The sequence below is a fragment of the Camelus dromedarius genome, chromosome 15 (genome assembly GCF_036321535.1).
Source record: "Camelus dromedarius isolate mCamDro1 chromosome 15, mCamDro1.pat, whole genome shotgun sequence".
Classification (NCBI taxonomy): Eukaryota; Metazoa; Chordata; class Mammalia; order Artiodactyla; family Camelidae; genus Camelus; species Camelus dromedarius.
Genome location: NC_087450.1, coordinates 9,827,180 through 9,842,248, shown reverse-complemented (window position 1 = coordinate 9,842,248; position 15,069 = coordinate 9,827,180). Strand labels below are relative to the sequence as shown.

The 15,069-nt window shown below is 39.8% G+C and overlaps 1 protein-coding gene across 4 annotated transcripts in view; it reads left to right on the top strand.

The window, feature by feature from the left end:
* TET3 (tet methylcytosine dioxygenase 3) overlaps positions 1 to 15,069 on the top strand; it is a 97,678-nt gene that overhangs the window by 60,947 nt on the left and 21,662 nt on the right. For all 4 annotated transcript variants that reach the window (XM_064494366.1, XM_064494365.1, XM_031467303.2 and 1 more), the window contains one exon: positions 5,595 to 5,685. In XM_064494366.1, coding sequence (XP_064350436.1) covers positions 5,595 to 5,685 — 91 coding nt within the window. The remainder of the gene's footprint in view (positions 1 to 5,594; positions 5,686 to 15,069) is intronic.

The window sequence follows — 15,069 nt, the reverse complement described above, 5'->3', positions numbered from 1 at the left end:
GTGCTGTATTCCGTAGACCCTTACCCCAACCTTGCAAAGTATTGCCGCCTGTCTGGCACTGCAACTAAGTACAAGTCCATTGCCACACAGAAGGTACGTGTGTATGTAAATCAGATGAGGGTGCATACTGTGGTGATGTGTATGTATCTCCTCATGTGTATGGAAATACATATGTTAATTAGGAGAATTAAATTAGGGAATGTATACTGGTTTCATAACTAGGCATACTTGGTTGTAAGCCCAATTTCTTCCCACAGAATATCCTCTCCCCCATACAGACATCTAATCAGGGAAAGGAATGTATACATGAAGATATATATTCAAGGAAAGGGATGTAATTAAAAGAAACAGGACTTCTAAATGACTCCTTGGCTGCCTGATAAACTGTGAGAAGAGGGGTAGTGGCCTTGGCTTTGTTTGGCACTTGGAGCTGCATCTGCCCTTTGTGTTTGTTGGTGGCCTTCCTGGCAGAACCTGACCATCTAATTTCCAGGTTAGCTTGGTTTAGGATCTTCATATCTTTTTTTCCTAGCTTCTGGAATGGAGTTGCCATGATTTTCTTCTTGAAAGTCTCCTTTCTCTGCCCTTAACTGTGTAAGTTTTGAGTTTTTTCTGATTCGGGGCAGAAGATTATCGCCAAAAAGTACGTTATATTCTAGTTCCAGGGTAAGACTCTGCAGTCAGTCTATTACTTTGACTTTTCTCCAGGCAGTAGAAACTGGAATAGAGCCCAGAACATCCTGGCATATTCTTATATTCTGTTTTCTGTAGTATCCTAGTGCCTGTAAAGAGCCTTCAGACCACTACCTCCAGCACCCATGTTCTTATGTTCTCTTTCCCTCTTCATACCTTGGTCTCCTCCTCCCCGCCCCCCCACTTCACAACCATCCTTCTGTAACCTCTGTTTTGTGGCTCAAAATAGTGTATATTTGGAGCAAGTGATTTTTAATCCTTTAGTTGAAAATACTTGTTCACTCATGAAACATTTAAGCATGGGTGGGCTGAAACCTGTGCTAGGTACCTTCCATCTCATCTCATTCTCAACGGTTCTGTAATGTAGAAACATTCCTTTAGCTGCTCTGAGGCTCATAAGGCTTGTGCCGCTTGGTCACAGTCAGACAATTTGGTTGGCAGAGCCTGGACAGCAACTACATACAGAGTTCACCTTATGCACCAAATGCTGCACTGAGCCCTTCACGTATTTTACACAAGAAGGTGTGAGGATTACAGAGAGGCTGGGAAAATAACGAGTCACAGTTGCCCAGGTCTCTGTCCGCAAAACCGTGTTCATTCTGCTGTGACATGTTAACAATACACAATTGATACACGCCTTGATGTTGTTGCTGCTGCAAGGTACTCTGGGAGTCCAGGGCGAAAAGGAGAAGTCCATTAGGGTTTCACAGAAAAGATGGCATTTAAATTAGGTCTTCATACCTGTCTTTTTCCAAAGAAAGAGATAGAGGAAGGCACTATTGTCAATGAGATAACGTGTTTCAAGACACAGGGGTATTGCATGGTTATGTAGAAGGAGCTGTGGTGGCTGTTGCAGGATGCGAGGCTGGGAGATGTGCAAAGATGGCTCAGGGGGCCCTTGTGGGCTGTGCTCTGAAGTGTGTGTCCTGTCTAGCGTGGAGTCATCGGTGAGCAGTGGCGTGATCAGATTTCTATTTGGGGAGCATAACTGCTGGTGTTGGGTCGGATGACCTAGGAGGGCTGAGGCCAGTTAGGAGACCATGGCAGTAATTCAGGGGCATGAAGAGTCCCCGTGAGTGGAAGCCATAGGTGGTAGCCAACTTCCATCGGCTCATCTGCTGGACTGCACACGCCGTTGCCAACCTTTTGTTTGTTCATTTGAAACCAGAAACACAACTGAACTCATTTTCACAAGCTTGCTCTTACATTGACTCTTAGCGTGGGTAATGACATACACATCTTTATACTTGCACGTGTGTGTGTCTGTAGTGATGTACGTGTGATTGTGTGTGGATGCTAGCTGTAGCATAGTATACACGCTATACTGAAATTTGCTTGTCTTCCCACTTAGAATACCTGGGAGGTCATTTTTTAATCAGTAAATCTGGAGCTGCCTAATTCCTTGAATGGTTATGTAGAAGCTGTGGTGGCTGTTGCAGGATGCGAGGCTTGGAGGTGTGCATAAGATGGCTCACGGGGGCCTTGTGGACTGTGCTCTGAAATGTGTCTAGCGTGGAGTCATCGGTGAGAAGTGGCGTGATCAGACCCTCCTACGCTGCTGGTGGGAATGCAGGTTGGTGCAGCCACTGTGGAAAACAGTATGGAGATTCCTCAAAAGACTAGGAATAGACTTACCCTATGATCCAGCAATCCCACACCTGGGTATCATGTGTTTATAACACCTAACGTGTTGTGGACATTTAGGCCTCTAACATTTTTCCATTATAAATGATACAGTGAATATGCTTGTATATACATATCATTTTGTATGTATGCAAGTATATCCAAATTCCTGGAAATAAATTCTTAGAAGAACTTGGCATTCTTTGAAATTGCTGAGTCAGACGGATTGGCCACTTGTCATTTTAACGTATTGCTAAATCACCTTCCTGCACGCCCACCAACGCGAGGCGTTATCAGCCTTTGATGGTGACTCATCTGAAAGGTAAAACTGGTCCTTTACGTATGTTTGAGCCATTTTCATTTCCCTTTCAAAGAACCAATTTTTATATATTTTTTACATTTTTCTTTTGTGTTGTTGACCGTCTTTAACTGTAGGAGCTCTTGGTATTTTAAAGAAAAGCAGCCTTTTGCCCGAGTTCCAGATATTGCTCCCAAGTGTGGCGCTTGACTTTCGGAAGTTATTACTATCCATTTTTCTTTGGTTAAACTTGTTGGCATTTTGGTGTGTGCATGTTAGCTCCAGAATTTCATGTTATACTTAGAGAAGGCCTTCCCACTTCCATGATTATTTTTTTTAAAACGCATTCATTGTTTTTCTTCTAGAACTTGTATAGTTTGAATTTTTTGGATTTAAATCTTTCAGCCATTTGGAATGTATTTGGGGGTAAGGTATGAAGTATGGATGAAATTTTCCCCCAGTTATTCCAACACCATGGTTTGAAAAATTACCCTTTCCCCGTCAACATGTCTTCTTGTGTGGGGGTCTTACCTCCCCAGCTAGGCCATAAACGCTTTAAAGGCCCGAGCAGCTGTTATCCTGTCCTGCTCTCCCCGCAAAGCTGAGCGTAGTGTTCTGCATAGAATAGGTATGACATTAATTTTTTTTTTTATGTTTTAAAAATTGTGAGTTCCATATATAGGCAAGTACAGTTTAATGAAAATTATAAAATGAACACATGCGTAACCACCCACCTAGATTAAGAAGGAGGCCGTTTCCAGTTCCCCAGAAGTCCCATGTGTACCTGTCCCAGTCACAGCCGTCTCCCATCCCCCAGAGGCAACCATGCTCTTGACTTGTGGCAATGATTTCCTTGTTTTTCTTTCAGTTAAGGTTGAACCATATGAAATGGCCATTTTTTGTGTAAAAAAATCATTGAATATCTGGAATTTTATATTTCAGCCTAGTAATTTCACCACCTGTGTATGGATCTCTAGACACTATAGTTTAATTGAGCCTGGTTTTAAGTATTATTTGAGTGTAATCTTAGTGTATTTGCTGTGTGCGGTGTCTGTTTCACTCACGGTGGCGGTGTGGTATCCGGCCGTGCAGCGCCTTGACAGGTCTCACTGCTGTGAACATACGCTGTTACATGGCTCTGTTACGTTTTATTATCCTTTCCACTGTTGCTGGATTTATAAGTTGTTTCCATTTTTGACTACTGCTAATAATGTTGCTGTAAAAATCCTTGTACATGTCTTGATGTATGTGACGAAGATTTCTTCTAGGACAGGATCAGCAATTTAGGGTCCTTTACATAGTTTTTTGGTTCTGTTTGTTAGTTTTTTTAAACTTTTTATTTTGAAATAATTTTATGTTCATAGAAGAGTTGCAGAATTGGTACAGATTTCATGTATACTTGTTACCCCACATCCCCTAGTATCAATGTCTTAAATGATTACAGTACATTTCAAACTAAGACGTTAACATTAGTACAATACTATTAACTATAGACTCTTTGGATTTCATCAGTTTTTCCACTAACGTCCTTCCGTTCTAGGACCTATTGCATGACACCACATTGCACTTAGTTGTATATCTCTCCAGATGGGAAATGAACTTAACTGCCGTGGAACAATATTTGTGTGAAGTTCTTTTTGTTTATAGCCTTACAGTATCCAAAGTACTGTTTTCCAGAGTTACTGTTACACACTTAACAGTCTCGTTTCTTTCACTTAGAAAAATTCATTTAAAATTCATCCATGTTGCTCTGTGAATCAGTAGCTTGTTCCTTTTTTTTTAAATTGTGGTGAACTTCAATAAAATAAAACTATTAATTTTAAAATGAACAGTTCAATGACATTTAGTACATTCACAATGTTGTGAAATAATCATCTCTATCTAGATTTAAAACACATTCCTCACTCCAAAATAGAACCCTGTCCCCATTAAGTAATGACTTTCCATTCTTCCCTCCTCCTAGCCTCTGGCAACCATAATCTGTTTTCTGTCTCTCTGGATTTACCTATTCTGGATATTTTATATGGATGGAATCCTGTGATACGTGATACTTTGTACCTGGCTTTTTTTTTTTTTTCTTCACAGTGTTTCTGAAGTTTCACTCACACTGTAGCATGTATCAGGACTCCATTCCTTTTTTTTTTTTTTTCAGGTTGTGGTAAAATTTGCCATCTTAACCATTATAGAGTGTACAGTTTGGTGGCATTCACAGTATGGTGCAACCATCACCACTATTTCTAAAACTTTTTCAACACCCTGAACAGAAACTGTGTACCCATTAAGCAATAACTCCCTATTCCTCACTCCTCCCAGCTCCTGGTAACCTCTAATCTAATATTTATCTCATTGAATTTGCCTATTCTAGGTATTTCATAAAAGTAGAAAAGTATAATATTTGTCCTTGTATGTGTGGCTTGTTTCACTCAGCCTGCAGTTTTCCAGGTTCATCCGTGTTGCAGTATGTATCGGAACTTTATTCTTTTTTTCTGATCAAGTAATGTTTCATTGTATGGATATACCACATTTTGTTCATCTGTTGGTGGACAGCTGTGTTGTTTTCGCCTTTTGGCTCTGTGAATTATGCTGCAGTGAACATTGCATCCAGGTGCCGTTTGAGTCTTTGTTTTCTGTCCATTCGGCTATGTACCTAGGAGTGGAGCGGTTTGCTGACCCTGGTCTAGAATATGTATCATGATAAACTGACTTCCAAAGTGGTTAGACTACAGTCTTGACAACGCATAGTTTTATCAGATTTTAAATTTTTTGCCAGTTTGGTCCGTGTGTGATGGTGTTTCATTGTGATTTTAATTTGTATTTCCTGATTTCTAATGGGTTGAACACATTTTCGCATGTTTATTATAAGCCATTTGAATTTCCTGTTTTGTAACGTGCCATTACTTTTCCAGTTGCTGGTTTGCCTTTCTAAATGAATGCTGATAAATTGGTGTCTCCAGATAATGTTTACTCTGTGTTTCTGCAGAACAAATAGTGGAGAAAGATGAAGGTCCATATTATACTCATCTGGGATCTGGCCCCACAGTCGCCTCTATCCGGGAACTCATGGAGGAGCGGTGAGTGATGTCCAGGGAGAAGTGGGCAAGGTGCTAATAGACCATGGATTTTGAGCACCTCTCGTTTTCATTGACAATTTACAGAAGGGAACCCCTGATGTACAAACTGTGAGGAGTTGAATGCAGGATTTTCACCCCCAGTGCTCTGGGTTTCTTTCTGTATATAGGTCTGCCCTCTATATAGCTCCTTTTCGCTCTCTCTTGAAAAATTTTTTTACGGAAGGAACGGAGTTAAACAGTTATGTGTCCTATACAACTTCCCACGGTCTGAGTTTGGCTGCTGCCTTTACTGTGGTGTCGTTTCACCTTTTCTTCTGCCCTGTGTCCTGCAAACTGGTGTTCGATCTAAAGGCTTGATCAGAATCAGATTGTTTCTTCTTTCTTTCAAAACACCTCTACTAGGAGGAATGTAATGTCTCATCTTTGGCCAGTCGGCACCGATTCAGATGGTCTCCTGAGTCTTTCGACATGATCCTAGGAGTTCTTAATTCCTCATATGACAAGGTGTTCTGGACTCACATTGTACATTTATCCAAGAAGTCCTGGTTCCTTTTCCTGGGGGAAAAAACAGGCTCTGGGTGCTAGGGGCGCTCACTGCTACTGGGGTCTTCGTTGTTCTAGGCCATTTCAGTAGAAACAGCCAAGACGTATGTGTAGGTTTTTTATTTTTGTTATTGTTTAGTGATTAAATACATCAAATACATCATGAGTTGATGCTGGCACTTCCAGCTCAAACTCCGGACTGTAGAGCTTTGACTTAACAGCTCTTTCGGTTTTCTGAAGCTGTTTGTATACATAGATACTTTAAAATCTATGTACATGTTCACAGCAGTCATTAAATACTATGGGTTCCAGAGAATAGAGAGATAAAATAGCTTGGTGTTTGAGAACATATGGACGCCAGAACTAGGCTAAGGTCTAACGCCGGCCCTTCCAATCACCCCTGAGTCCTTTGGCAAGTTGCTTCACTTCTCTGTGACTCAGTTTTCTTGTCTGTAAAACGGAGATGATACAGGTACCTAGACTGGAGGAAAGTTGTGAGAATAGACTGAATTGATGTCCGGAAAGCACGTAGTGTTTACTAGTAAGAACTACATGCAGGGCATGTACATCATATCCACATGTACTGACTACATTTTCATAACAAGCATTAGTATTTTAATAGTAAAGGCACAGATCGTGTAGCTATAAATGTGTTTGTTCACACATATACATACAGATGTGTGGAAGGCTGAGTAGCTTAGAATTTCCACAGATCTGGGGACCAGATTTCATTTGACCCGGGTAGTCAAACTAATACTGTCATTAACATAGCAGGGAACATAATTTTGAACTTAATGACTGTTGGCACCCTCAAATGAATAAAAGGTAAGGTGAATAGAGGACAGTGATCTGCTGTAAATACTCGTAATCACCCAGTACCATCTGGAAACGTTTATATTCAAAGTACCCCATCAGAAAAGCATTTGATCAAAGACCCCATCTGTAAATTCAAGCCCTATTGAAAGGGCACCTCTGAGTCCATGAGAATCACCACAATCTACAAATAACAAATGTTGGCCAGGATGTGGAGAAAGGGGAACCCTAGTACACTGTTGGTGAGAGTGAAGCATTTTAAACAGTGTTTGTGTTGTCCATGCCCGCCCGCATGTGCCCCCATGCATATGTGTTGCTGTCTCAAGGTTGGAGCGAGCGTTATTTTGGCCGGGGGTTTTTGTGAGCAATCTTGGCACTATTGTTTTATGGGTCGAAGGCTGCAGGGGAGTCAGATGTACAAGTTCGACCTGGGACAGTTTTTGAGTGTTTGTTTCTTGGTAACAGTTTCACAAGATTTCTAGACAGCTCTCTAAATAACTTTTAATTATAGAAGATATGTTTTTAAACAAGGATTAAGAGATAATGATAAAGTTGAGATTTGTCCTTTTCTTTTTTTTCTCATTGCTTTAAAAATAACAGCCAAGTGTAGATTCTTCACAAACTGATCCAAGGAAGGAATTCCTCTCAAGACCAGGAATACTTGTGTCTTTCCTCGGCAACTGGATTATTTTTATCTTAAGGACCTTGTAAATCATGTAACAGATTGTGTTTCCATCTTTATGTTGGCTGCTAGTAAGCTTAGAGCCAGCTTTGTGTACGTCATTCGGAGGAACATAATTTCTCAACTTTGGCCCATGGGAACCTGTTTAGATTCACTCCTGAGTCCTTTGATATGACCCTAAAGAATCTTCATTAGCTTCCTTGATTTCTCATGTGATGAAATGCTGCAGGCTTATCTCTCGAACATATGCACAGGATCCCACGGTTGGCATTTTGCATACCAGCATCATGTCCGTCTGCTTCCCCCTTTACTCTGACTTCATCCCTTTTCTTTTCTTTTCTTTTCTTTTCTTTTCTTTTCTTTTCTTTTCTTTTCTTTTCTTTTCTTTTCTTTTCTTTTCTTTTCTTTATCATCACACAGACATCTTTTTAAGCTCCTTCTGGAACAAGGAGGGGAATGAATGACTGCTGAAAATCACCTGGCTGTGGGTCTAGTTTGAGAATGATCTAGGCTGCCTCTATCTCTAGACTTCCCCTGCAGGACCACTCTACTGCCAGGAGTTGGCCAAGGCAAGGAGGGGAAGCAAACTGAAATCAAGGAGACATTGGTGCCTTTAGCTTATCTGGTAAAGATTTAGAGGACAGAGGGAGAGATCAAACACCAGTCTTACATATTATCAAATTTATTAATGGGTTTCATATGTTCTGAGTACCCAGGTCCTCTTTATCATAGATAATTGGAGTCAGATGTTCAAACCCATCTCTGAAAATGGTGTGCTGCACAGAGCCACGTGTCCTCTAACTGGGAAGGAGGCCCTCTAGGAGTTCACTGAATGTTTACTCTAGAAACGAAGAACACACACAGTGCTAGTGAATCCTCTGAGTTTGGGGAGAACTGGACTCATTACTGTGTGACAGAGGTTACCCCCAAGAATCACCACTCTAGGTCAGTGGTTCTCAAGCTTGAACGTGAATCAGGTCTCCTGGAAGGCTTGTGAATAAATGGATCACTGGGCCCCACCCCAGACTTTCCAACCCAGCAGGTCTGGGATGGGACCCGAGGGCCTATATTCCTCTCATTTCTAGGGGATGCTAGTCCTAGCACCACCTTTGAGAATCACTGGCCAAGACAGTCAAGTTACCCTTTAGAACAAGGTTTCAGCCTATCCTTGCAGACCTAGTATAGGGTCTAGGAGTTTATCTGTATCCTAGAAGGGTCTCTTAACAATAGGCCAGAAAGTAAGACATTTAAGAAAAAAGAACTAAATCCAGAGTTGGTTGGTTGCCTTTAAATGCAGAGACACAAGGAAAAACAAACTGCAAAAAACCATGAACCCATGGAGGTTAAGCAAAATGCTACTAAATAACCAATGGATCACTGAAGAAATCAAAGAAATCCAGAAATACCTACAGACAAATGAAAATGAAAACACAACCATCCAGAACCTATGGGAGGCAGCAAAAGCAGTTCTTAGAGGGAAGTTATAGCAATACAAGCTTAACCTCAGGAAACAAGAAAAATCTCAAGTCAGCAACCTAACCTTACAACCTAAAGCAACTACAGAAAGAACAAAACCCAAAGTTAGTAGAAAAAATGAAATCATAAAAGATCAGAGCAGAAATAAATAAACTAGAGATTTTTAAAAAAAATAGAAAAGAGCAATGAAACTAAAAGCTGGTTCTTTGAAAAGATAAACAAAAGTGATAAACTTTGGGCCAGACTCATCAAGAAAAAAAGGGAGAGGGCCAAATCAGTAAAATCAAATGAAAAAGGAGAAGTTACCAACGACCCCACAGAAACACAAAGGATCGTTAAGAGGCTACTGTGAACAATTTTATGCCAACCTAGAAGAAATGGACAAATTCTTAGAAAGGCACAGTCTCCCAAGACTAAACCAGAAAGAAATAAAAAATATGAACAGACCAATTACCAGTTCTTCCCCTGGATCAGTAATTTAAAAACTCCCAACAAACAAAAGTCCAGGACCAGATGGCTTCACAGGTGAATTCTAGCAAACATTTAGAGAAGAGTTAACACCTATCCTTCTGAAACTATTCCCCACAGTTGCAGAGAAAGGAACACTTCCAAACTCATTCTATGAGGCCACCTTCACACTCTGATTCCAAAACCAAAGATGTCACAGAAAAGAAAATTACAGGCCAATATCACTGCTTAACGTAGATGCAGAACTCTTCAACAAAATACTAGCAAACCAACTCCAACAATACATTAACACGTTGGTCACCCACTGTGGATGGAGTGTGTTTCCTGCGGGGCCCGAATTCACACGTCACCCCAGTGTAATGCACTGGCAGTATATGTGCTTATCGTTAATCTCTGTTTTTCCAGTGTAATTGAAATTGTTTTTAAAAAATAATTTCTCATTTTCAATTTTCAACCTATTTAGAGTTTTATTTCTTCTTTGAATGTCATTATTCTGCACGGAATAAATTCAGGTAACAAAATAGTTTGGGACACTGTGGCGCTACTTGTAAACAAATTACTTGTAAAAACCTGCATAATTGAATGAAGAGAAAAAAATATTTTCTATCTGTATATATACTTATATGTTGTTACTATTAGATACTTGTATTACAGACAAAAGCTGTTGCAAATTACTTGTAAAAACCTGAATAATTGGATGAAGGAAAGTATCATCCATATCTGGGTGACAGGGCCCCTGAGGAAACAAAACTTCACCTGGATTTGGGTGACATGGCGATCAATGTGTTAAGAGGATCGTACACCATAATCAAGTTGGATTCATCCCAGGGATGCAAGGATTTTTCAATATCCACAAATCAGTCAGGGTGATACAGCACATTAACAAATTGAAGAGTAAAAGCCATATGATCATCTCAATAGGTGCAGAAAAAGCTTTTGATAAAGTTTGACATCTATTTATGACAAAAACTCTCCAGAAAGTGGTCTTATGGGGAACACAACTCAACATAATAGAGGCCATATATGACAAACCCATAGCAAACATCATACTCAATGTGAAAAACTCAAAGCATTTCCTCTAATATCAGAACAAGACAAGGATGCCCACTCTTAGCACTTTTGTTCAACATAGTTTTGTAAGTCCTAGCCACAGCAATTGGAGAAGAAAAAGAAATGAAAAGGGTACAAATTGGAAAAGAAGTAAAACTGTCACTGTTTGCAGATGACATGAATCTGTGCATAGAAAATCCTAAAGATGCCACCAGAAAACTACTAGAGCTCATCAATGAATTTGGTAAAGTTGCAAGATACAAAATTATTATACAGAAATCTGTTGCATTTCTACACTAACAACGAAATACCAGAAAGAGAAATTAAGGAAACAATCCCATCTACCATTGCATCAAAAAGAATAAAATACCTAGGACTAAGCCTACCTAAGAGGCAAAAGACCTGTACTCTGAAAACTATAAGACACTGATGAAAGAAGTTGAAGATGACACAAGCAGATGGAAAGATATACCATGTTCTTGGATTGGAAGAATCACTATTGTTAAAATGGCCATACTACCCAAGGCATTATACAGATTCAATGCAATCCTTATCATATTACCAATGGCATTTTTTTCGCAGAACAGAACAAAAAAATTTTAACCTGTATAGAAACACAGAAAACCCTGAATAGCCAAAACAATCTTGAGAAAAAATGGAGCAGGAAGAATTACACTCCCTGACTCAGACTATACTACAAAGTATAGTAATCAAAACAGTATGGTACTGGCACAAAAACAGACACGTAGATCAATGGAACAGGGTAGAAAGTCCAGAAATAAACTCACACACTTATGGTCCATTAATCTATGACAAAGGAGGCAAGAATATACAATAGAAAATAGATAGTCTCTTCAATCAGTGGTGCTGAGAAGACTGTACAGCTACCTGTAAAAGAAGGAAATTAGAGCATTTGCTAACACCATATACTTATACAAAAATAAACTCAAAATGGTTTGAAGACCTAGATGTTAAGACTGGATACTCCTAAACTCTTAGCAGAAAACATAGGCAAAACACTCTGACATAAATCATGACTGTTTTTTTTCAATCCATCTCCTAGAGTAATGGAAAAAGCAAAAATAAGCAAATGGAACCTAATTAAACTTAAAAGGTTTTGCACAGCAAAGGAAACTATAAACAAAACAAAAAGACAACCTACATAATGGGAGAAAATATTTGCAAATGTTGAGACTGACAAGGGATTCATTTCCAAAATATACAAACAGCTCATACAGTTCAATATCAAAAACAAAACAGAACAAAACAAACAATCCAATTAAAAAATGGGCAGAAGACCTAAACAGACATTTCTCCAAAGAAGACGTACAGATGGCCAAGAGGCACATGAAAAGATGCTCAACATTGCTAACTGTTAGAAAAATGCAAATCAAAACTACAAGGTATCACCTCACACCAGTGAGAATGCCCATCATTAAAAGTTCTACAGATAATAAATACTGGAGATAATGTGGAGAATAAGAAACCCTCCTACACTGTTGGTGGGAATGTAAATTGGTGCAGCCACTATGGAGGACAGTATGGAGGTTCCTTAAAAAACTAAAAATAGACTTACTTACCATATGATCCAGCAATCCCACTCCTGAACATATATCTGGAGGGAACTCTAATTCAAAAAGATACATGCGCCCCAATGTTCATAGCATCACTATTTACAATAGTCAGGAACATGGAAGCCACCTAAATGTCCATTGACAGATGAGTGGAAAAAGATGTTGGGGGGGGGGTTGCACACATAAAAAATATTACTTGGCCATAAAAAAGAATGAAATAATGCCGTTTGCAGCCATGGATGGACCTAGAAATGATCGTATTAAGTGATGTAAGACAGAAAGACAAATAGATATCCGTGGAATCTAAAAGAAATGATACAAATGAACTTATTTACAAACAGAAATAAACTCACAAACATAGAAAAAAAACTGATTACCAAAGGGAAAGGAGTGAGGGAGGGATAAATTAGGAGTTTGGGGTTAATAAATACACACTACTATATATAGAAGGTACAAACAACAAGGACCTACTGTATGGCACAGGGAACTATATTAAATATCTGTAATAACCTTTAATGGAGAAGAATCTTGAGAAAGAGAGTATATGTCTAATTGAATCGCTTTGCTGTGCACCAGCAACTAACACAACATTGTAAATCAACTATGCTGCAATAAAAAAAATTGTTTTAATAAAAAATTAAACACAGATAGTTTTGGTTTAAAAAAAAAAATCTAGCTGATCAGACAGTGCTTGGCCCCTTTATTTGCTCTCAGCTATGAAGTTCACGACAGGAAGTTTCTCACAAGGATGGGATGGTGGAGAAAGTCCTGGTCAGAAAGCCCGAGTCTGTGTCCTCAGCTCACCCTCCTGCGGGGAACACGATATCCTGTCCGTTTCAGTGAGAGCAGTGTGGTCACCTCGGGCCATTCTTCCCAGAGTGACCCCAGGACACGCTGAGTGCCCAGGCTCTGCACTTGAGGGCTGCTTCCTGATAAATGCTTGTTGAGCTGAAAGTTTTCCAGGAGCCAAACAAAAGCGACACTCTTCCTCTTGAGCCAGACCAGCTATATAAACTCCCCGGAGTCCTATCTCCAAACACATTCTATAAGGGACTAACATAGCCTCAGAATTTTAACTTGGCAGTTATCAGGAACTCCTTTCACCTCATTCCCGAGGTCTTGAGTGAAAGAGAGAACACTGAACTCAGGGGAAACTTAGATCAACATTTTAAAAAATGTTTTTCTTTTCCAATTACAAAAATAAAACATGTCTATAAAAGGCCTTAAAAAAAAATCTAGAGTGAATAAATCTCTTTAGTAATCATCCTTCCCAGAATAAACTGTTTTTTAAAAGTTTGATGCTTATCTTTCTATTTTTTTCTAAGCATTTACAAAGACACACATATGTATATAGACAAAGTTTGAACAAAATGGAATCAAGCTTACTATACCCACGCTTGTAGCTGCTTCCCCCGCCCCACCGAATGTCTTTCTGGTCAGTATGTATAATTCTGTTGAATTCTTTTTGATAGTTAAATGGTTTTCCATTGCATGGGAATGTATTATATTTATTTAGCCAGTCCTATACTGGATATTTAAGTTGTTCCTAAATTTTCTCTTGATACAACAGTGAATATCTTGTTCCTAAATCTTGGTGTACTTGTTCATTTATTTCTGAGGTAGAGATTCCTGGAAGTGAAGTGGATAAAATAAAGAATTATGTGTAACTGTATATGTATTTATGTAAAGAAAATGTATTGCAGTAATAGCTCTGATAACATTACCCTCTATTAAATAGTATATGAAAATAGCATGCCATGATCAAATTGGATTTATTACAGAAATACAAGGGTAGTTTGAGATAGTCCGTTAAAATAGCATACCATGTTAATTGGCCAAAGGAGAAAGACCATTCAATCATCTGAGTCTGTAGATGCTAAAAATACATTTGATAAAAAGTTATCAATTCTTTTTTATTATATATATATTTTAAAGTAATTAATTTTTGATTGAAAAATCCTTAGAGCAGGAAACGCTTAGTAGAGTCTGTGTCTCTGTCCCGAAGTCAGCGAGCTTCATGCTCAGTGACAAACAGTCGGAAACATTTCCAGTAAGAATAAACACAGATACCTGCCCGCACTTGGGAAGCCCTGACCAGCGCAGACAGGCCAGAGACTGACCTAGAGGCACGGGGAGTGGGAAGGCGGCGGTGGCAAATGACCACTGTTTGCAGGTGATGCTGTACCTGAAAGTAAAAAACTATTAAAGAGAAGGCAATTCAGTAAGGTGGCTGTTTACATTATTAAGAGTAATGAGTGTTTATTGGGCTCCTCCTCATGCCAGGAACGTCAGAGTACTTAAATGCATTCTCTGTGGATTGTTTCACTTGATCTTTTCCCGAGCCTAGGAGGCAGGAATCATTTTTATCTCCATTTCACAGATGAGGAATCTGAGGCTTCATTTGGCCACAGTCCTGTAACAGAAAAGAGACGGGGCTGGCCCTCAAGCCCCAGCTGTCTGACCGCCAAGGCTGCGCTTTAACCACCGTTGCCCCCAGGTAGCTGTGTGGCCTTGGGCAGGTCAGTTCAGCTCTGGGGGCCATAGTTTCATCACCTCTGAAAGTGGTGTGGTTGATTACCTGGTCTCAGATCCTTGAGTGTGTGCGGCGTGCGTGGGCCTGGGCAGGGGTGTGCGGGCACCAGACACGGTTCACAGCAGTCCAGGGGAGTCTCAGCCAGTGTGTGCTGGGTTAGGGTCACTCCCCCCCCCAACCCCCCACCCCCGGTCTCAGCTGTCTGTCCTCATCTGTTCAAATGTCAGTTGGGGATTGTTGAAAGA